The sequence below is a fragment of the Lathyrus oleraceus genome, chromosome 7 (genome assembly GCF_024323335.1).
Source record: "Lathyrus oleraceus cultivar Zhongwan6 chromosome 7, CAAS_Psat_ZW6_1.0, whole genome shotgun sequence".
NCBI classification, from domain to species: domain Eukaryota; kingdom Viridiplantae; phylum Streptophyta; class Magnoliopsida; order Fabales; family Fabaceae; genus Lathyrus; species Lathyrus oleraceus.
The window spans coordinates 146,238,943-146,263,658 of NC_066585.1; the positions used below are offsets into that span (position 1 = coordinate 146,238,943).

The window sequence follows — 24,716 nt, forward strand, 5'->3', positions numbered from 1 at the left end:
TAATGTTCTTCCCAATCGAACATCTGAGACCAAAAAGATGTTGTGCTCTATTGGCATGAGCTATGATAAGATACATGCATGTCCAAACGATTGCGTTTTGTTTCGAAATGAGTATGCATCGTTAAATGAGTGTCCTAAATGCGGTGTCTCGCGATTTAAGAACAAGTTGTCTCCAGCAAAAGTCTTGTGGTATTTTCCTGTTATTCCGAGATTTAGACGCATGTTTCGTAGTGAAACCGATTCAAGACACTTGACCTGGCATGCAGATGAAAGAATTATAGATGGAAAGTATCGACATCCGGCAGATTCACCACAGTGGTTGAAAATTGATAATGATTATCCTGAATTTGGAGAAGAATCAAGAAACCTTCGCTTGGCATTATCTACTGATGGAATGAACCCACACGGTATCCAGAGTATCTCACACAGTACATGGCCTGTGATTATTATGATTTATAACCTACCTCCATGGCTATGTATGAAGCGTAAGTACATGATGTTGTCTATGTTGATTTCTGGACCTAAACAACCAGGGAATGACATAGACGTGTACTTGAAGCCCTTAATCGAAGATTTAAAGATTTTGTGGGAGACCGGTGTGGAGGTTTATGATGGATATAGGAAAGAAAGTTTCAACTTGAGGGCGATGTTGTTTGGCACAATTAATGATTTTCCAGCATACGAAAATCTATCAGGGTATAGCATAAAAGGTCAATGTGCGTGTCCTATTTGTGAAGATAAAACAGATTGGAAGCGCTTGGAGTTTGGTCAGAAGAATGTCTTTCTCGGTCATCGGAGATTCTTAAATTCAAATCATCACTACCGTGGATGGAGAAAGGCGTTCAATGGAGAGACAGAACAAGGCAGAGCTCCACCTATATTGACGGGTGATCAAATTTTTGAAAAGGTGAAAGATTTGGATACTCAGTTTGGCAAGCCTTTTACCCACACACTTGTCAAAAGTGGGTGGAAGAAGAGGTCAGTTTTTTTTGAATTGCCGTATTGGAAGTCCTTGTATGTGAGACATTTTCTTGATGTTATGCATATTGAAAAAAATGTATTTGAAAGTGTTATTGGCACGTTACTCAATATACAAGGAAAGTCTAAGGATGGCCTTAAGGCAAGAAAGGACTTGATAGCGATGGGAATAAGAACTGAATTAGGACCCTTGAAGAAAGGAAAACGAACATATCTACCGCCTGCTGCTTATACTCTATCTAGAAAGGAGAAAAAAACATTGTGTAAGTTTCTAAGTGAAGTTAAAGTTCCAGAAGGGTACTCTTCAGATATTAGAAGACTTGTGTCTATGAAAGACCTCAAGTTAAAGAGTTTAAAGACCCATGATTGCCATGTTATAATGGAACATTTTCTCCCAATAGGTATACGTTCTATTCTTCAAGAAAAAGTAAGAAGCTCTATAACTAAGTTGTATTCTTTCTTCAAGTCAATTTGCAGTAAGGTGATCAATCCTGCGATCTTACCAACGTTGCAAAAAGAAATCGTTATTACTTTGTGTGAGCTTGAAATGTTTTTTCCTCCATCATTTTTTGACATAATGGTACATCTAGTTGTTCATCTTGTGAAAGAGACACAATTGTGTGGACCAGCTTATATGAGATGGATGTACCCTGTTGAACGTTATATGAAAATATTAAAAGGGTACGTGAAGAACCGAAGTCGACCAGAAGGTTGTATGGTTGAAAGATACATTGTTGAAGAAGCGATTGAGTTTTGTACTGAATATTTGTCTAATGTTCAGTAAATCGAACTCCCCAAGTCTCAGCTTGTCGAAAAGAAAGAAGGAAAAAATCTAATTGGAAATAAAATCGTGGCAGTATCAAGGGTCGAACGGGATCAAGTGCATTTGTATGTTCTGCACAATGAGAATGAGGTTGAGCCGTATGTTGAAATTCACAAGGATGTTCTCCGAGGTTTAAATCCCAATAGAAATGAAAATTGGATAGTACGAGAGCACAATCGATGTTTTATACCTTGGTTTAAGGATCATATTTATTCAAAGTATTATTCAGATCCCGCTTCAATAACAGAAAGGTTGAGATGCTTAGCATATGGTCCAAGTTTCCATGTTTTTTCTTATAGCGCATACGCGATTAATGGATACACATTTTATACCAAAGAACAAGATGATAAAAGTACTATGCAGAATAGTGGTGTCACCGTGGTAGCTGAAGCAATGCACATATCAAGTGTGAAGGACTTAAACCCCAAATTTGCAAATCTGTCGTATTTTGGTGTTATCGAGCGCATTTGGGTGTTTGATTATGAGAAGTTTCAGATTCCTATATTTGGTTGCAAGTGGGTTGAAAATAATAACGGCATTCGAATGGATAAGTCAGGATTTTTGCAAGTGGATCTTAATAGGGTGGGATACAAAGATGAGTCTTTTATTCTAGCCTCTCAAGCTAGACAAGTGTTCTATGTCAATGATCTGAAAAGTACGAAATGGTCTATAGTTCTTTTTTCCAACAAAGTAATTGATGAAAACACTGGAGATCAAGATGATATTGATGTTGAGATTGAATCGTTTACCAGAAATAATCAAGATGAGAATATTATATCAAATGATTGATATATTAGAAATGATCATAATGAGGGTATTTGGATCAATCCAACCGTCCGTGTTGTTAAGAGACATGTAGAACATATTCCAACCAAGAAAAGAAAGAGAACTTAGTGAAAAAGGTACAGGTCAAATGATTTTAATTGTGCTCTTTATTACAGGTAAAATGACTTTTATGATTTTAATTGTTTTTACATTTGTCATCTGATTTTAATTGTTTTCTTTATTACAGGTAAAATGGCTATTATGAAGTCAATCATTCGTGCAAGGGGCAAGGGATACTCGAAAGTATCAATTGATATTTGTTTAGATGGAGATGTTCCATTGTCGTCAAGCCTCATTCGCGTAGATGATGATGCTGGATATTTGAAAGTATCCCTCTACGACAATGGAACATGTTCATCTAAACAAATATCAATTCTATCTTCAAAAGATAAGAGACCAAAAATATAAGGGGATTACGCAGCAAATCGAGTCAGTTGCATAAAAAAAAAGGTATAAACACAATTATATGATATTTATGCATAGAAAATGTTAATTCTTGATCTTATACATCACCTAACTAATTTTATGATATTTTAGGTTCATGCTATTGATATTGAACAAAAAGAGGTTGTTGCTAAGAAGACTGTTGCTAGCAAAAAAAACATACATCTCAGAGATGCTTTTGCTACTTAGTTTTATTTCTTTTTAAGTTATGAATTGGTTGTATATAGAATCTTTAGAAGTTAAACGATTATATATCAGTGGATTGTTGTATATGTATGGATTGTTGTATATAAGGCTTGTTGAATGCAATGTGTGAAAAAGGGCTTCAAATTATATAGTTTTGGGTGTACTGCTTCAATATACAGGTTGTCTAAAATAAATAAAAAATATAGCGCTTTTTAAAAAAAAAAAATTAAATAACCACCCACTTTAGAGGGCGCTTTTTAAAAAAAGCGCCCTCTAAAGTGGAAACATTTAAGGGTTTAGAGGGCGCTTTTACTGGAAAGCGCCCTCTAAACCCTTAAAAGTTTCCACTTTAGAGGGCGCTTTCCAGTAAAAGCGCCCTCTAAACCCTTAAATGTTTCCACTTTAGAGGGCGCTTCTTTTAAAAAGCGCCCTCTAAAGTGGCCCTTAAAGGGCTTAAAGAGCCACTTTAGACAGCGCTTTCACTAGGAAAAAAAGCGCTGTCTTTACCTATGCCAGCGCCAGATTAGAGGGCGCTTTAAAGCGCTGTTAAAGGCCAAAAAAAGCGCCCTCTTTTCCCTTATTTGGCGTAGTGATAGTAAAAAATTTCAGGCCATAGGTCGACAAATTCTGGCTACAGGTCGGCACGTATACTGCAGTATTAAAGCTCGTAGTTATTGTTTCGTGTGATGACTCCACAGGTTGACACATAGGAGGCACATGACATTGATAAGTCGACACATGACCTTCAACAGGTCTACCTATGTCTCGTACAGGTCGACATATGACTTCAACAGGGTGACCTATACGATGATTTTTTTTTTTTTGTATATTTTCATATTTTCTCAAAGTTAATTGCATTCTTTTTTGCTCTAATTCACCCATGCATATATATACTTCACACATGCATCATTCTCAAGTAAGGTTTCTAGAGTGAGTAAAATCTACATGATTTTAGGATTTCAAAGCATTTCATCATCTTCAATTCAATCTATGCATACACACAATCAAACTACACATAATCATTTTTTGATTGGGTGCTATCTAGATTAGGATTTATAACATCCAATTAGGTTGTTGTACCGAGAATATTGGGTTGAGATCTTTGAGGGATTCAAATAAGAAAACCGAGTTAGGGTTTTCCTTCAAGATCTTTAGGGTTTGGAGGTTTTTGACAAGATTGTGCAATTCGGATCTGATCAAGTGAAAGCCTTAGGACTAAGTGTGTCGACAAAGGAGTAGCGTGAAACAGTGGATTATGTTGATAAATCTTGGGTTCAACGAGTGTGCGCTTGGGATTAATTCATCCGAGTGAAAGCCTTGAGACAAGGAAGTAGCAACAATATGTGAATTGAAGCGGCATTGTTGGTGACTTGATCAAACTTTGATCAAGGTTTTTGGAGGTGTTATAGTCAAGAACAAACTTAGGATTTGTGGGATTTGATTTCTCATCTCTAGTATTCATACATTTGCAAAGTAACATTTATTATATTAATATCTCAATTCGAATTCGAATTGAGGGTAGACATACCCATAGCGAGGTCGGTTGGGGAACTGCCTAAACAAATCCTTGTGTACTCTCTCTCTCTCTCTCTCTCTCTCTCTCTCTCTCTCTCTCTCTCCTATATATATATATATATATATATTATATATATATATATATATATATATATATATATATATAATATATATATATATATATATATATATATAGAGAGAGAGAGAGAGAGAGAGAGAGAGAGAGAGAGAGAGATATTAATTTTTCAGTTTGCAAATTTTCGATTACTTTGATCTCTTGATCAACATTATTTGGATAATAATTTTTTAATCATTGTGAAGTTTGTGTTGTTGTAGTAATCACATATCATTTGGTAGTGATTGGATTTTTAATAACTACAAACACTATACAAACATCCGATGTTTGTTAATCGCATGCATAGTGTTCGACAAATTGTTTCAACTAGTTTTTTGTATGTTGTTATCATTGGAGATAGACCTTTACTATCGTAGAGTATTAAATTTTGTGTTTGAAGTGTTGTTAATCAACATATGGATTATTATCATATTATTGACACTCTTACACATATTTAGGCTTTTCAATAGTAGGTTCGGTTAGATGATTTTCGATTCGTAAAATATTTGAAACTTGCTTTCGCGCCATAAATTTTTCTAAGTCAAATTTTTGAATAAATTTTTAACTTGGGATCTATTCACCCCCTCTAGATCTAGGAATATCATCTAACAAGTGATATCAAGAGCTCCGATTGTTTCCGGTCTTAAGATTTGCTTATTAGATAATGGCTACAAAACCTAAAGGGCGTATAATAAAGCATATATTTTCACTGGCAAAAATTATGGCTATTGGAAAGCTTGTATGTGTATCCATATCAACTCCGTTTATAAGGTTGTATGGGACGTCATCCCAATGGTCCTAATGAAATTACAATGACCAATGGTGAAGGTGTCATCATACCAAAACCGAAAAATCAATGGAATGATAAGGATAGAAAGTTTTGATCTCATGATTGGAAAGCACAAAATATTTTCATATCCATATTAGGTGTTGATGAGTATTATCGTGTCTCTCATTGTTAAACCGTCAAAGTTATGTGGGACGCATTAGAAGTTTCCCATGAGGTAACTAATGAGGTCAAACAAACTAGGATCAACACATCAAATCAAGAGTTTGAACTCTTTCGTGTGAAGCATGGTGAAACCATTGCCGACATGCAAAATATATTCGCACATCTTATTAATAGATTGAATTCTCTAGGTAATCCTATCTCCAATGTGAAGGAGAAGAGCGATCCAAAACGCATCGGAATTTAAAAATATCTCCTTTATTGATCCTTACGAATGGGCATGATTAGTGATAGAATCGTTACCTCTTGTGGAGATTATAACCTTTGATGCAGATCTACGGAGCGATCACGAACGTTGAACGATGACAACGCCTCTACTCATTCCACACGAACGGATTCCTTCAATCTTAGTGCTAGCTGTTACGAATGAAGGCTTTAAGTGTGTGTGTGTGTGTGTGAGAGAGAGAGAGAGAGAAACGAAATTGCAACTACACAAATGCTTCTGCACAAGGGTTCTATTTATAAAACCACTTGTGTGGGCTACAAGCTAAAAAAAGCCCACTTAAGTGTATGTGACCCATATCTTATAATATGCCAAAATCACTTAAGCGTGTGGTACCTTACCATATTTCATATTCTACTTAAGTACATTGTATCTTACGATGTTCTACAATTCACTTAAGTGCGTCGTACCTTACGGTGTTCCTTAGTTACTCTATCTCTCATCAATCCGTCCTTTTGTGTGTGACCCTGTAGGTTTTCGTGGCATTGGCAATTATATTAAATCACGTATTTAACATAATAAACAATGAGCGATATCTAGCAACACATCACTACTACCCAAGACACGAAAATGTCATGTGATCTGACAAATCCTTTTGCGATAATACTTGTGTGATAGCACCATTGTTATCACAATAGAGACCAATGGGATCCACAATGCTAGGAACTATGCCAAGTTCACTAATGAACTTTTTGATCCAAACAGCTTCCTTTGCTGCACTTGAGGCAACAATATACTCAGCCTCGGTTGTAGAATCAACAACTGTATCTTGCTTTAAACTTTTCCAGCTCACAGCGCCACCGTTTAAGCAAAACACATAACCAGATTGCGATATAAAGTCATCCTTATCTGTCTGGAAGCTAGCATTGGTGTATCCAATTACAACAAGCTCTTCCTTACCTCCATATATCAAGAATGAGTCTTTAGTCCTTCTCAAATACTTAAGGATATTCTTGACAGCTACCCAATGAGCATCATCGGGATCAGATTGGTACCTACTCATTGCACTTAAAGCATACGAGACATCTAGTCGAGTACATAACATGGCATACATGATAGATGCTATTGCAGATGCATATGGAATCTTATTCATGCGACCCCTTTCTTCCTTAGTTGAAGGGGATTGTTTTTTTGATAGACACATGCCATGTTGCATAGGTATGAATCCTTTCTTGGAATCATGCATATTAAAGCGTCTCAGCACTTTGTCTATGTATGCACTCTGACTTAGGCCAAACAGTTTTTGTGATCTATCTCTATAGATTCTGATTCCTAATATATAGGTTGTTTCACCTACGTCCTTCATAGAAAAGCATTTCCCCAACCAAGACATTACTTGTTGTAGGGTAAGGACATCGTTTCCAATGAGTAATATGTCATCTATATGTAATACCAGGAAAACGATCATGCTCCCACTAAGGACATCGTTTCCAATGAGTAAGGACATCGTTTCCAATAAGTAAGATGGTTCATGAATATTCACTTCCAAAAATGTCTAATTGATGTATGTCAATTTATATACTTATAGTGATTTTATGCTATCTTCATTTCATTTGAAATATAGTGATTGGTGCATCGCTTTGGTATCTATTATCTCATGAATTATGATTGAACATATTACATTGTTAACAATATTCTTGATTGTGTGTCCACTACGCCAAAAAGTGCTTTTGGCAGCACCAAAAAGAAAGCGCTTTTTAAAAAAAGCGCTGTAATAGCTTGAAAAAAAATTCGCCTATGTAAAGAAAGCGCTTTTAAGGTAAAAGCGCTCTTATAGGTCTCCACTTATGAAAGCGCTTTTAAGGTAAAAGCGCTCTTATAGGTCTCAGTCTCACATCTATGAGTTTCACACTTATGAAAGCGCTTTTAAGGTAAAAGCGCTCTTATAGGTCTCATGGGTTTCACACTTATGAAAGCGCTTTTAAGGTAAAAGCGCTCTTATAGGTCTCAGTCTCACACACTTATGAAAGCGCTTTTAAGGTAAAAGCGCTCTTATAGGTCTCATGGGTTTCACACTTATGAAAGCGCTTTTGAGGTAAAAGCGCTCTTATAGGTCTCATGGGTTTTAGACTTATGAAAGCGCTTTTAAGGTAAAAGCGCTCTTATAGGTCTCAGTCTCACATCTATGAAAGCGCTTTCATGGTAAAAGCGCTCTCATAGGTCATTTATAAAAATTATAATAAATCTAATATTACAAAATCCCTGACTTTCAGAAATCCCTCTTTCACTCTCTCTCGTTCGAAGCTCTCGCTGCCCTGGAAAAAATTCCAGAGAGTACCTGGAAATCTCAACGATAAACACTGCAAATTTGAAAGAGACTGCATTCGAAAGAGAAGGATTCAATACCTGGAAATCTCATTGCGTTTTAAGGTTAGGTTTTCGTGTCTTTCTGTTTTGCCCTAGAAGTCAAAGAATAGGTGGTCGATTTTGGTTTGAATGGGCTTGCATTGCTACATTATGGGTTATTTATTTGTCAGTATCGATTGCTACATTATGGGTTAATTATGTGTAGAACGAAATCTCTCGCTTTCCTCTCAATTTCGATTAACCTACTTCTGATATCAGGTTCGTTTCTCGTTCTTTGTTAATTACAATTTCTCGCTATTTCAGATTCAACCTAGAATTTTTCTGTGCGATATTTTTGTTTTTAGGGTATGATTCTTGCTTCAATTTCAAAATACGACGGTGATAATTCTTTGATTTGTATTAATGGCTTCTTTCCTGAGTATGGGAATGAGATTTCACATTTTTATTTATTTAGGGTTTTGTTTTTTTTCGATTGAACGGTGAGGTCAATTTATTTGGAATTCATCGGTTGTTTTATAGTTCTTCATGGAAATTTCAATATTTTTAATTTTTGCTTGGTTTAGCTTAATATTGCTCCTTTTTGGGTCTGGTGCATCTGTTTGATTATGATTTTTTTTCCTTCACTTTTCTCTAACTTGTATGTATTCTTCAATTGAAAGTTGAATGAATCTGCTGGATTCATCTAGTGTCCATTGTTTTTATAAATTGTGAACTATCTCCTAAAACCAACTAGTTTGAAGTGCTTGTAAATGAAAATGATAAAATTATGTTATCGCTACCATCGTGATTTACTAAGTAGTATAATGCTTAACATATAATGGTGGAGAACAATCAAATCTTTGTAAAATCAAAACTTCTGGAAACTAAGGACTTGAACTTGTAAATACCATACTACACACACGGAGGCTCTGATTTGAGTGATTAATATTAATTGGTTTGTTTCAAATTTCTACTGTGTTAGTGATAACTACTGAAGCCTAAATGCATTGATTCTGAATGAATTGATGCGTAGACTCTATAGTGTACTAACTACTGAATACTAAAAACTCGAATGAACAGTTTATTTCCTTCTGCTGGTTAAATTCCGATGCAGCTATTATATGGATCATCGCTTAGAATTTTGTATTCTCTCTTAAATCCTTTTTGCTGCCTGCATTTTATCCTTCTGAACTCTATTGTTGCATCTAATGTTAAGCTTCTAAGACTTTATTCACTTTTCCCAAATTTTTAACTACCAAGTGCACGATTCATGACTTTTCTCTTGCCTGCGTATTATTCTACCAAGTTACCAAAATATGTTAGTTATGTATGTTGCTTTATTATTTGACCTTGATATGCAGGCCTGCTATACAGATTCCCTGCGCAAGCAAAGCTGTTGTAGCTGTCCGGTTCTGTCCTATATTTTTTAATCTCAAAGCGACAAACTCAGGTACTTGTGCACTTAGTATAGTTCTGTTTACAACCAGTAACTATGTACAACCAGTTATATGTGGTACTGTTCCAATTAAACTGCCTGTGTGGGATGTATTCCGTCTTAAATCTATATGACCTCTTACTAGTAAAGATCATGAGTGGTGGCCTAGAGGTTCAAAGTGATTGGTCTGAGCTGATTAGACAGTTTTATATTATTTAGCTCTAGTTATGCATTAGGAAGCAGTTATGATATTTGGAACTGTGTTTTGGTCGCAACAAGCTCTTGAGTTCTTGGAAAGGAGACAGACAAAAGACTCAAAATAGTGGGACTTAGACGAGTTTCACCCAATAAAAGAGTGTTAGAGTTGGTATTGTTAGCACTCCTTTTATTAATATTAGTCCACGTAGTTTAACTATTGATATACCGGTTCGTCCATTGACACACTAACCTTATATCCCCATCGAGTTGATAATTTAATAAAATTGATAATGTGAATTGAATTTCTTGGTTCTTGAATTTCTTGGTTCTTACTTGTGAATTGAATTTCTTGAATGATCGATTACTTGGTTCTTGAATTGTTCATGTGCATCATATAAGTTTCTTGAATTGTTTTATACGTTATGACTTATCCTTGATGTTGTTTTATATGTACAGCGCTCATTCCCTGTGTTTCCGTGAGTTTGACCTTCTCGACGTTGCTGTTCGGTAAATCCGAGGTAAATTTCTTCCTCAAATTACTGGTACACTGTGATGAATTTGTCTGAAATTGCGTGAATATGTTGTGTTTTCTTGCTCCGTATTCATTCCGTGTATACTTTGGGTTTTGACAGAAACGCGTTATACCGTTTTGTACCCTAATTACTTTGCGTTAAAACCATGGATAAGACATGGATGTATTCCAATCGATTGTCGAAAGAGTACGAGAATGGGGTATCGAAATTTGTTAAGTTTGCTATTGCGCACGCCAAAGACCCCAATCGAATGACATGTCCTTGCTTGAGTTGCTGTTATGGGAGTCAGGTTGACGCGGTTCAGTTGGCATCGCATTTACTACGGTATGGAATTGATAGAAGTTATACATGTTGGAATTTGCATGGTGAGAAAAGTAACGAGAATGTTGAATCGGGGTATAATACGACCTATGCTTCAAACGACGATTGCACAGATACATATGATTATGATCGAGTCGAAGAGATTGCAGAAGCGCTTGAAGAAGATCTTAAGGACTGTCCCAAAATGTTCGAGAGGTTGGTAAGCGATGCAGAGAAACCGTTGTATAATGGTTGTACAAAATTCACAAGATTGTCTGCGTTATTAAAGTTGTACAACTTAAAGGCGGGCAATGGATGGTCGGATAAAAGTTTCACAGAGTTATTAGCTCTTATGAAAGATATACTACCAGAGGATAATGTTCTTCCCAATCGAACGTATGAGGCCAAAAAGATGTTGTGCTCTATTGGCATGAGCTATGATAAGATACATGCCTGTTCAAACGATTGCGTTTTGTTTCGAAACGAGTATGCATCGTTAAATGAGTGTCCTAAATGTGGTGCCCCTCGATATAAGAAAAAGTTGTCTCCAGCAAAAGTCTTATGGTATTTTCCTATAATTCCGAGATTTAGACGCATGTATCGTAGTGAAACCGATTCAAGACACTTGACTTGGCATGCAGATGAAAGAATTATTGATGGAAAGTTTCGACATCCGGCAGATTCACCCCAGTGGATGAAAATTGATAATGATTATCCTGAATTTGGAAAAGAAGCAAGAAACCTTCGCTTGGCATTGTCTACTGATGGAATGAACCCACATGGTATTCAAAGTATCTCGCATAACACATGGCCTGTGATTCTTATGATTTATAACCTACCTCCATGGCTATGTATGAAGCGTAAGTACATGATGTTATCTATGTTAATTTCTGGGCCTAAACAACCAGGGAATGACATAGACGTATACTTGACACCCTTAATCGAAGATTTAAAGTTTTTGTGGGAGAACGGTGTGGAGGTTTATGATGGGTATAGGAAAGAAAGTTTCAACTTGAGGGCGATGTTGTTTGGAACAATTAATGATTTTCCAGCATACGGAAATCTATCAGGGTACAGCATTAAAGGTGAAAAAGCGTGTCCTGTTTGTGAAGACGGAACCGATACGATGCGATTGGACCTTTGTCATAAGAATGTCTTTCTCGGTCATCGTAGATTCTTAAATTCTAATCATCACTACCGTGGGTGGAGAAAAGCATTCAATGGAAATACAGAAGAAGGTAGAGCTCCAACAATGTTGACAGGTGATCAAATTTTTGAAAAGGTGAAGGACGTAAGTACTAAGTTTGGCAAGCCTTTTGCACATACACTTGTCAAGAGTGGGTGGAAGAAAAGGTCAATTTTTTTGAACTGCCATATTGGAAGTCTTTGTATGTAAGACATTTCCTCGATGTTATGCATATTGAAAAAAATGTATTTGACAGTGTTATTGGTACGTTACTCAATATACAAGGAAAGTCTAAGGATGGCCTTAATGTAAGGAAGGACATGGTAAACATGGGAATGAGAACTGAATTGGGACCCGTGAAGAAAGGAAAACGAACATATCTACCACCTGCTGTTTACACTCTATCTAGAAAGGAGAAAAAATATTGTGTAAGTTCCTAAGTGAAGTTAAAGTTCCAGAAGGCTACTCATCAGATATTAGAAGACTTGTGTCTATGAAAGACCTCAAGTTAAAGAGTTTAAAGACGCATGATTGCCATGTTATAATGGAACATTTTCTACCGATAAGTATATGTTCTATTCTGCCAGAAAAAGTAAGAAGCGCAATAACTAAATTGTGTTTTTTCTTCAAGTCAATTTGCAGTAAGATGATCGATCCTGCGATCTTACCAACATTGCAAAAAGAAATAGTTGTTACTTTGTGTGATCTTGAAATGTATTTTCCTCCCTCGTTTTTGACATAATGGTCCATCTAGTCGTTCATCTTGTGAAAGAGACACAATTGTGCGGACCAGCTTATATGAGATGGATGTACCCTGCTGAACGTTATATGAAAATATTAAAAGGGTATGTGAAAAACCGAAGTCGACCAGAGGGTTGTATTGCCGAACGATACATTGTTGAAGAAGCGGTTGAGTTTTGTACAGAATATTTGTCAAATGTTCAATCAATTGGACTCCCCAAATCTCATATTGTTGAAAAAAAAGAAGGTAAACAGCTAATTGGAAATAAAGTTGTGACAGTATCAAGGGTCGAACGAGATCAAGTGCATTTGTATGTTCTGTACAATGAGATTGAGGTTGAGCCGTATGTTGAAATGCACAAGGGTGTTCTTCGAGGTTTAAATCCGAATAGAAATGAGAATTGGATAGTACGAGAGCACAATCGAAGTTTCATACCATGGTTTAAGGAACATATTTATTCAAAGTATCGTTCAGATCCCGCTTCAATAACAGAAAGGTTGAGATGTTTAGCATATGGTCCAAGTTTGGTTGTGTTTTCTTATAGCGCATACGCAATTAATGGATACACATTTTATACCAAAGAACAAGATGATAAAAGTACTATGCAAAATAGTGGTGTCACCTTGGTAGCTGAAGCAATGCACATATCAAGTGTGAAGGACTTAAACCCGAATTTGCAAATCTGTCATATTTTGGGGTTATCGAGCGCATTTTGGTGTTTGATTATGAGAAGTTTCAGATTCCTATATTTGGTTGCAAGTGGGTTGAAAATAATAATGGCATACGAGTGGATAAGTCAGGATTTTTGCAAGTTGATCTTAATAGGGTGGGGTACAAAGATGAGCCTTTCATTCTAGCCTCTCAAGCTAAACAAGTATTCTATGTCACTGATCCGACAAGTACGAAATGGTCTATAGTGCTTTTATCTAACAAAGTAATTGATGAAAGAATTGGAGATCAAGGTGATATTGATGTTGAGATTGAATCTTTTACCATAAATGATCAAAATGAGAATGAATCATGTATTAGAAATGATCATAATGAGGGTATTTGGATCAATCCAACCGTCCGCGTTGTTAAAAGAAAAGTAGAACATATTCCTACCAAGAAAAGAAAGAGACGTTACTGAAAAAGGTAATAGTATAATTATAGCCTATGTCATTCAAGAAAATTTAATTATAGCCTATGTCATTTTATATTATTCAATATATATATGGATTATTGATTATGGATTTTTATATTTTTCATTTCATTTTTATATTTTTTCTTTATTACAGGTTAAATGGCTAGTGATCAAGAAAACTCACAAGATGCAAATGCTCCTGATGATACTTCAGAAAAAGAAATTACACGAGGCATCACTATTATGAAGAGTATCATTCGTGATAGAGATAAAGCAGTAACATATAATGTAAATTGGAATGCTGATAACCAACTAATTGGGTCTAATGCTGCAAAGTTGGCAAGCTACATTGGTACACTTGTTCGTATGCACATTCCAATCACTGCTACAAGATGGAGTAATAAAGAGTTGGGTAGCGCTAAAGATAAGATTTGGACTGAGATACTGGTACAATATATGATTGTTTATATTTTCTTTATATTGACGATAATGTGTTTAAATTACTTATACTAACACACTCTATTCCAATATTTTTTCGTAGAGGTCTTTTAACATTGAAGATACAACTATCCGAAAAAAGTATATACTTCAATTGGCCGGAAAAAGACACAGAGGGTGGAGAACGTTTTTAACAAACAAGTATCTTAAGGACAAAGAATTTTTTTGTTGAATATGATCCGGAATATCCAGTGAAGTATGCGATCTTCATTACAGAAGAAGAATGGGTTGCTTTTGTAGCCCAAAGAAGAGACGAAAATTTCAAGAAAGTGAGTGCCACAAATCGCGAGAGAGCGTCAAATCCCACGTATGCATACAAAAAAGGGCGTTTGGATATGCACGCTTAGAGGAAAAAATTGTAAGTATACAAAAATGCTACGATCTTATTAATTGTCTCAATGTGTTATAATTGATTATCTTATTATTTGTGTCAATGCGTAGTTAGACGAGACGAAAAGTGACGCAACATCACTTCCGCCACATGTTTTGTGGAAAGAAGCTCGTGTGGGAAAGGATGGAACTGTTAGGGATGACGTTCAACATATTTATGATGAATGTGTAAGTAGAACATTGTGTCTTTAATTAAATCAAAAGTTTAATAATATATAATTAATTTTTTTATCTCCACTAATAATTTCCGATATGTAAATGAATTTCAGGAGACCCTATCTCAATCGATAAGCACAGCTGAGGACCAGGAGAACAGGAGCGTACTTAGTAGAGCACTAAATGTTCCTGAGTATCCCGGTCGGGTGAGGGGTAAAGGGCATGGTTGTACTCCAACTTCCTTGTATAAGAATCCAAGGAGAAGAAATCCTAGCAATCAAGAAGTGATGGAGACGTTGCAGGCATTACAAGCGCAAGTTCTTCAATTGCAAAAGGATAATGAGAGATATAGGTGTATGGAAAAGTGCAGTTCACAGTTGAAAGAAACTAGTGAGAAAGCCAGTATCAATTGTCAAAAAAATTTCCCGAGGTAATTATATATGTTATTTTGAAATTAAAATAGCACATTTATGTTAATGAAATATATACACATTAAAAGTAACATATTTATTATTGATTTAGGGCATTTCATCTTGTCAGCTATACTTATCGTCACCGACTTATCGCCTAGTTGGCAAGGGAAAAGTGCACAACACTTCGGGAGATTTACTTCACCATAGACCGCTCCCGGATGGACACCTTAAAGTATCGGTTGATGTTGTATTAGATAAGGATGCGTTGCTACCGATACCTGACATTGTTTCAGAGACAAAATTTCTGCGAGATGCAATAGGATCATTTGTTGCATGGCCCTTGGATCTCATTTTCATTGATGAAGAGGATCATTTGTTGCGGCACAACGAGTCTGTTGCATCACAAAAGAGGTATATTGAAAGTGTTAATTATATGATCCGAATCAAAAAATGCATGATTTTATAATTTACCTATGTTATATGATTTATAGGTATTTGCTCAAGGGTCACAACAACTGAGCCAGAAAATTGGTAGTCGACAGAAAAACAAAAGGGATCTTCCAGTGACTTCTTTGCCAAAAAAACATGCTTTTGTGCCTCGATACCAGATATCTCTTGAAACACTTGTTGACTCATCAGATATGGCAACAGCTGGTGCTATTCGCTTACTGGATATGGAGGAAGATATCTTTGGTTATTCATGCACTGAAACAATCGGAAAAGAAGATCTGGAACATATTTTTCGGCATCAAGAATTAGGCGTCGGTGTTATACACACATACATCCGGTAATCCGATCTATATATTATTTAATTACTTGAACAATTTATTTACACATTTCAATAAAAATAGTCTAATGTTTATTATGTTTTTATTGAAGGTTCTTGTATGACAATTTCATGCGCGGGAATGATCAATTGTCAAACAGATTCCGTTTCGTGTCTTCCTCCCTGGTCAACAAAGCATTAATTTGTAGGGAACCGGATTCATGTAGAGAGTACTTAGTCAAGAGATTCATGGCCAGCAGTACAAACAACTTGTATCTTTGGCCGTATAATTCAGGGTTAGATTTTAATTCTAAGTTTATTCTAATCTTTAATTGTTTCTTTTACGTAAAAAATTTCCATATAAACTTTTGTTTTAATTTATAGGTGTCACTGGTTGTTGCTTGCTATTGATCCTTTAAAAGAAGTGGTATATTTTCTGAATTCGATAGATGGTGAATGGACAAATTATCCGGATATGAAGCAATTAGTTGATACGTAAGTGAGACTGTTCTAAATATTCGTGTACATTTATGTGAGATTGTTCTAAATATATGTTTTTATTTTGTTAGATCAATAAAAGTGTTCCGATCTCAAAGACAAGCTCGAGTACCACGTACTAAATCCAGCAACATTACGTGGATAAAAGTGCAGGTACTTTAATTTTCACAATTTTGCTTATAATAGTGATGCTACTTGATAAGAAAAGATAACTATACATTCTTATTTATTTTTCTATGTAGTGTCCTCTACAGCGCAACGGTATCGATTGCGGATACTTTGTAATGAGGTTTATGAGGGAAATCATTAATATGAATCAAATAGAGATTCCAATCACGGTATGGATTTATAACTTAGGATTTGTTTTAATATTTATCGAATATTTCATATTATTTATTACTTTTAACTAAATCATGCATATTATGTTTTGTTATGTAGTACTTTGATGAATACAAGTGTGCTCATTACACGAGACTGCAGTTGGAACAAATCAAGGAGGAATTGTGTCAATATTTTATTGAGAAAAGATTAATTAGTATATAATGGTTTCAAAATAACATGAATACTTTGATGAAGAATGGTTTCTGGTTGGCAAGTGTATAGTTCTTTATATTTTTAACAGATTAGTTATGACTCCAAATAGGCCGTATAACATATTAGTTTTGACTTGTGTATAGTTCTTTATAATTTTAGTGATATCTTTAATTTCATGGATAGATTAATGTGTTCATTCTTGTGTTGGTTTGCTTTAAAAAATTACAAATGCTTGAATTATGACTCCAAATGTGTTCAGTGCCTATCTATCCTTGTGTTGGTTTGCTTTCATGGATAGATTATGACTCCAAATGCTTGAATTAGAGAGGCTTGATTTACAGGTTTATGGGATTATTCCCAAAAAATATTACAGGTTGAAATGGTAGGCTTAAACTGAAGGCAGCGTTTTGTTATTTTACTAGAGGAAAAGACAGCGCTTTTTAGTAAAAAGCGCTGCTAAAGGTTGTCAATAGAGAGCGCTTTTTACTAAAAAGCGCTGCTAAAGGTTGTCAATAGAGAGCGCTTTTTAGTAAAAAGCGCTGCTATAGGTTGTCAATAGAGAGCGCTTTTTACTAAAAAGCGCTGCTATAGGTTGTCAATAGAGAGCGCTTTTTAGTAAAAAGCGCTGCTATAGGTGGTATATAGACAACCTTTAAGAGCGCTTTTTACTCAAAGCGCTGCTAAAGGTTGTCAATAGAGAGCGCTTTTTAGTAAAAAGCGCTCTTAAAGGTTGTCTATATACCACCTTTAGCAGCGCTTTTTACTAAAAAGCGCTCTCTATTGACAACCTTTAGCAGCGCTTTTTAGTAAACAAAAAGCGCTGCTAAAACCTATAGCAGCGCCACCTACGGCAGCGCTTTTAAGCGCTTTTAAAGGCCAAAAAAAGCGTTCTCATAGGTCTTTTTTGGCGTAGTGGTCATTGTTATATCTGTTTTTGGTTTGTGTTGTGGTACTTAGTTTATCGCCTTGCTAGAGCATACACGTGTGCATCATTTCCGGAGTACCAAAGGCATATGTCACGTGATTGTGTCGCTTTTGTAGTATGTCAAGTATTTTTTGTTCACTTTGTATCGTTCATTGTTCAAGCTTATGTTTTGTTTATTTTTAAGCACTTGATATACCAATTATATTCTATTCTTGCTTTCTTTTCTTTTATTTATGTTAGGCATTCTTATTCAATACGAAAATCATTCTTTGTGAGTACTATCGTATTATTTCTCTTATCTTTGCATTTCACCTATGTGTGGTTTATACACGTATATGCGTGTTTTATGATACTTCTCATAAGTTGCTTCATTTCTTTTTGATGTTGTCAAAAGGGGAGAAGTAAGATAAAATTTGAGGATACATATATTCAGGGGGGGTTATTCATTACTAATGCGTCGTCTCAAATTTTGCCATCATCAAAAAGGGGGAGTATGTGAGTGCATATTCAGATTAAGTTCCATTATGAGTGTTTTGTATGATGTTAAAACTAGGATTCTTTAGCGTTTATGACATTGGATGATATCCTCTTATTCTCTATGTGCATCTTAGCATTAGGAAGCATATAAGTCATTAGAAACATCTTTGAAAAGGTCTCATGCATTAAACATGCATGAAAAGTCAGGTCGACACATGCATATGATAGGTCGACACATACATAAACAGGTTGACCTATAGTAAAAAATTTCAGGCTATAGGTCGACACATCCTTGCTACAGGTCGGCACGTATATTGTAGTATTAAAGCCTGTAGATATTGTTTCGTGTGATGACTTCACAGGTCGACACATAGGAGGCACATGACATTGATAGGTCGACACATGACCTTCAACAGGTCAACCTATACCTCGTACAGGTCGGCACATGACTTCAACAGGTCGACCTATACGATGATTTTTTTGCATATTCTCATGTTTTCTCAAAGTTAATTGTATTCCTTTTTGCTCTCACTCACTCATGTATATATATACTTCACACATACATCATTCTCAAGTAAGGTTTCTAGAGTGACTAAAACCTAAATGAATCTAGGATTTCAAACCATCTCATCATCTTCAATTCAATATATGCATACACATAATAAAACTACACATAATCATTTTTTTTATTGGGTGTCATCTAGATTAGGATTGATAACATCCAATTAGGTTTGTTGTACCGAGAATATTTAGTTAAGATCTTTGAGGGATTCAAATAACAAAACAAAATGGGGTTTTCCTTCAAGATCTTTAAGGCTTGAAGGTTTTTGACAAGATTGTGCGATTCGGATTCGATCGAGTGAAAGCCTCTAAACTAGGTGTGTCGGTAAAGGAGTAACATGAAACGGTGGATCATGTTGACAAATATTGGCTTCAACAGGTGTGAGCTTGAGATTAATTCAGTCGGGTGAAACTTTTGAGACAAGGAGGTTATGTAAGGAAGTAGTAACAATAGGTGAATTGAAGTTGCATTGTTGGTGACTTGATCTAACTTTGATCAAGGTTTTTGGAGGTGCTAGAGACAAAAACAAACTTAGGGTTTATGGGATTTGATTTCTCATCTCTTGTATTCATACATTTGAAAAGTAAGATTTATTATATTAATATCTCAATTCGAATTCGAATTGAGGGCAGGCGTATTCATAGCGAGACCGATGGGGGAACTGCATAAATAAATTCTTGTATACTCTCTCTCTCTCTCTCTCTCTCTCTCTCTCTCTCTCTCTCTATATATATAATATATATATATATATATATATATATATATATATATATATATATTAATTTTTTGGTTTAAAAATTGCTGATTACTTTGATCTCTTGATCAACATTGTTTGGATAATAATTTTTGAATCATTGTGAAATTTATGTTGTTGTAGTAATCACATACCATTTGGTAGTGATTGGATTTCCAAGAACTACAAACAATCTACAAACATCCAAACTTTGTTAATCCTACGCAAAGTGTTCGACAAATTGTTTCAACTAGGTTTTTGTGTGTTGTTATCATTCGAGATAGACCTTTACTATAGTATAGTATTCAATTTGGTGTTTGAAGTAGTTAATTAATTAGTGGATTATTATCATACTATTGACACTCTTATGCATATCCGAGCTTTTCAATAGCAGGTTCGATTAGACGATTTTTGATCCGGAAAATATTTGAAACTTGCTTCCGCGTCATAAACTTTTCTAAGTCTAATTTTTGAATAAATTTTTAACTTGGAATTTATTCCACCCCACCCCCCCCCCCCCCCCCCCCCCTCTAGATCTAGGTCTATCGTCTAACTCGTTGGACCTCTTTGTAACACCTTATTTCCCAAATCGCAATTATAAAGGATAAAATATACTATAGGATGTTACTTCAACACATTAGATATTTCTCATATAAAAAAAGTCATACTCGTAGTGGAAATTAAAATTATTACATCACCATATTATCCGAAGATAAGGAAAACGCAAATAAAGTTCAATAAACATCAGAAATCAAATTCCCGTCCCATGATGTTACGTAATCATAGCAGTATCCCTGTAATACAGTGGAAAATAAATATAATATGAAAAGGTAAGATGCATAGTCATCTCCCAGTCACAAGCAATCATTGATGTTGATTATCTGTACAACAAGTATCTAAACATACAAAATAAATCAAAAAGGGGTGAGAATAATCCGTACAAATGTTAACGGTGAAAATAAATAGCATGATAGTTAAAAATAAAAATTTTAATTATTCTCACACAACAACATCAGTAATAGAAATTATAGTGCAATGCTAATGCACCAACAACTCATCAAAATACATCTGATACCAAGTTTTTGGATATTTGAGGTGTTTTACCGATATTATCCATATCAGTGGACAACAACCCTAACACCATTGGACATAAGTCCTACGTCACTTTGAGACAAAAGTCTCACATCATTGGGCTAAGGTCCTATGTCACTGGACCGAAGTGCTACATAATCTCTATACTAGTATGATGCATGAACATGACAACTCATCGACATAACTCAAACATCATACACACATCAAAATAATTATTATGCATAATCACGCCCTAAACACTCCAAAATATAGGTTCCACCCTGGAACCAACCCAAATTTTTTTTATATAATTAAACTTAATAATTATATAATTTCTCAAAATAATTATTACTTTTATATTAATTCAACAGAGTTATCAAGGGAACTCTAAACAACTTTATAATAATCCTTATATCTCAAAAATAACTCTAGAGTATCCAAAAATACTCTAAAGTACTCAAAAGTGTTTTACCAGTAACTTACGGGTGATAACTCTATGAAACTCTAAATAATTAAATATTTTTAACTAAATTCTAAAATATTATAATTAATAATATTAAAATTATTATTATTATTATTATTATTATTATTATTATTATTATTATTATTATTTAATTCAATACAACACTTAACTAAGAATCATTAACAATAGTATACATTAATAACTTAAATCCAAAATAATTTTTGGACAAACAATCGCATAAGCATTACTGGAATGAAATACATCATTATTATTATTATTATTATATATTAATTAATTTAATCCATTATAATTTATAATAACAATAAAAGGAACATATTCCAAGCATACACATCAATACAACAATAATGAGTTATCACGATCGAATTGCAGCAATGAGAAATCAAATTCCTTATAACAACCGGTTAAATCAAAATAGTGTAAAGAATATAATATTATCTCACAAGTATTTCAAACACAGTTAGCAAAACACATAGTGCTTTTAAAAATTAACGCAAGTACCATGCATTACCGAATTGAGAATTCAAAAAAATCTCTTTCTTTGATTGCATAATTTACTGTACTTGTATGTGATAAAATTAAAATTTGGGTTTACAATCACAATGATCATAGCAATTTATTCTAAATCTCAAAATGGCATAATTCAAGTGTAAACGTATTTGTATGATCACTGATGGGGGTTTGGGTCAAAACCCCTTTGGTTACAAACAAGGTCAAAAATCATGTATAGTAAAAATAAAAATACAAAGATAGGAGGGTAAGGACCTCTCACTATCCTGACTGTCCATAGGCACTTATTAGTAAAAAAAATTCATTCCCTTACCTCGAAATAGATCTTCTTCCTAAATCATTTGTGTATCCCAATTCGCCAGGTTTCTTCAATGTTCATGATAATGTTTTTTTTCTGCCAGTTTTCTTTTCTCTCTACCCTTTTTTTTATAAATATTTTAAGATACAATATAGCCTCTCTTTTTTTCTCTCACTTCCCATAATAATAATAATAATAATAATAATAATAATAATAATGACCATAATGATTATAATAATAATAACTGTAATAATAATAATAAACCATATTAATTTCTGACTTTTTACTTTATATTTGTTTCTTTATTTCAAACGAATAAAAAAATTCTAAAAATTAAATATCCCAATTAGTTATACCAACTAAATAATTATTTAATTTTAATAATAAAATAACATCACACTTTAAATAAATATTTAAATCAATTAAATACATATCTAAATAATTATTTAAAATACTAAATTAATTAAATAAATATTTCTACACTCCCAGTTCTCAAAACCAATCAACCCTAGTAATTACAAAATTACTAAAATACCCTCAATCATCCTAAATAGTTGATAACCTCAACCAAATTAAACAACAAATACAAAAATAATTAAAAATAGCAAAATTTCTAAGTCGAGGCGTTACAACTCTCCCCCACTTAGAAGATTTTCTCCCTCGAAAATTACCTGATAAAAACAGACCCGGATGAGACTCCTTCAATCGACTTTCGACTCCCAGGTCATGCTCCCTCCAGCAGGTCCTCCCCAGACGGCCTTCACAAGAGAAATCTCCTTACCTCTGAGTTGCTTCACTTCTCGATTTGCAATCATCAAAGATAAAGCCTTTATAGTCATATTATCCCTCACATGCACATCATCCATCTGGATCACATGAGAAAGATCAGGAATATACTTCCGGAGTTAGGACACATGCAATACATCATGCAAATTCACCAGCGACTGAGGTAAAGCTATTTTGTAAGAAATAGCTCCAACCCGTTGAGTGATCTGGTATGGACCAATGAAACAAGGTGTAAGCCTATTCGACTTCAACGCACGCCCAACACCGATCATCGGAGTGACTCTCAGAAAAATATGATCATCCTCACAGAAATCAATAGCCTTCCTCCTCTTGTCATGATAACTTTTATGTCTGCTCTGAGATGCCTTCATCTTCTCTTGTTTCATCTTCACCTTCTCGGTGGTCTGTTGAACAATCTCAGGCCCAATCATAACATTCTCTCCAGTCTCATACCAACATATAGGAGTTCTACACTTCCTACCATAGAGAGCCTCAAAAGGTGCATCGTAATACTGGAAGATAACTATTATTATACATGAACTATATCAATGGAAGGTGGTCGTCCCAAGCACCTCACTGCTTTAGGACACAAGCTCCCAATAAATTCTCTAGAGATTGAATCGTCCTCTCAGTCTGGCCACCATTTTATGGATGATACGCGGAACTTAACCTTAACTTAGAACCCAAAGCATCTTGCAAGCTCCCTCAAAATCTAGACGTGAACCTCGGGTCTCTATCCGAAACAATACTATATGGAATACCATGAAGCTTCACAATTATGCTGATATAAATCTCTGCTAGCTTCTGCAACAAAAAGTTAATCTTAATCGGAATGAAATGAGTCGATTTAGTCGGTCTATCCATAATGACCCATATATCATCATTTCCTTTAGCAGTGTTTGGTAAACTTGTCACAAAGTCCATCGATATATTATCCCACTTCCACTCAGGGACATCCAACAGCTGCATTAGTCCACCTGGTCTCTAGTGTTCCCCCTTTGACTTCTGATAAGTCAAGCAAGAGTACACAAACTAAGCAATGTCTCTCTTCAATCCCGGCCCCCAAAATAACTTTTTCAGATCTTGGAACATCTTAGTAGCACATGGATGAATACTCAAACTGCTTATATGGCCCTCCTCCAAAATCATCCACTTGAGCTCCGGTACATCAGGTACACAAATCCCATTCTGAATCTCAAGACACCATTATCATCATTTCTGAAATCTGCATCTATAATTTGGTTATCTGAAGACAATCGATCAACTAAAGTTATATCATTCATCTTACCTTCTCTAATCTCATCAAGAAATCCATTGGTCAACTTTAGCATACTCAATCTCACACCAGTAGTTGTCACTTCACATACTAAACTCAATTCTCTGATTGTTCGATCAATTCCAACTCCCTGACCATCAAAGCTGAAATGTGTAAAGATTTCTGACTCAAAGCATCTGCTACAATATTGGCCTCACCGGGATGGTAATTCAAAAGAAAACCATAGTCTTTCAAGAATTCTAACCACCTCCTCTAACACATATTCAGTTCATTCTTATCAAACCTATATTTCAAGATCTTATGATCGCTAAATACCTCAAATCGGGAACCATACAAATAGTGTCTCCACATCTTCATCACAAACACAACTGCAACAAGCTTTAAGTCATGAGTAGGGTAGTTACGTTTGTGAATCCTCAAC

The 24,716-nt window shown here is 35.0% G+C and overlaps 1 protein-coding gene across 1 annotated transcript; it reads right to left on the reverse strand.

Moving 5' to 3' along the window:
- Positions 1-22,934: 22,934 nt before the first annotated feature.
- On the reverse strand, positions 22,935-23,988 carry LOC127102503 (uncharacterized). Its single transcript, XM_051039870.1, has 3 exons — positions 23,744-23,988; positions 23,172-23,496; positions 22,935-23,099 (listed from the first exon to the last, which is right to left on the reverse strand). Exons 1-3 carry the CDS (start codon positions 23,986-23,988, stop codon positions 22,935-22,937), a joined length of 735 nt encoding a protein of 244 aa, XP_050895827.1.
- Between the last annotated feature and the right edge of the window lie 728 nt (positions 23,989-24,716).

What these genes read in the sequence shown, in the direction of transcription:
- LOC127102503 (XM_051039870.1), bottom strand. Translation starts at nt 23,988, where the DNA reads ATGCAGCTGTTGGATGTCCCTGAGTGGAAGTGGGATAATATATCGATG. An exon ending in GTTTCGGATAGAGACCCGAG is followed by an intron (nt 23,497 to 23,743) that starts GTTCACGTCTAG and finishes TCTCTATGGTAG; the next exon opens with GAAGTGTAGAACTCCTATAT. An exon ending in TAGCTTTACCTCAGTCGCTG is followed by an intron (nt 23,100 to 23,171) that starts GTGAATTTGCAT and finishes CATGTGATCCAG; the next exon opens with ATGGATGATGTGCATGTGAG.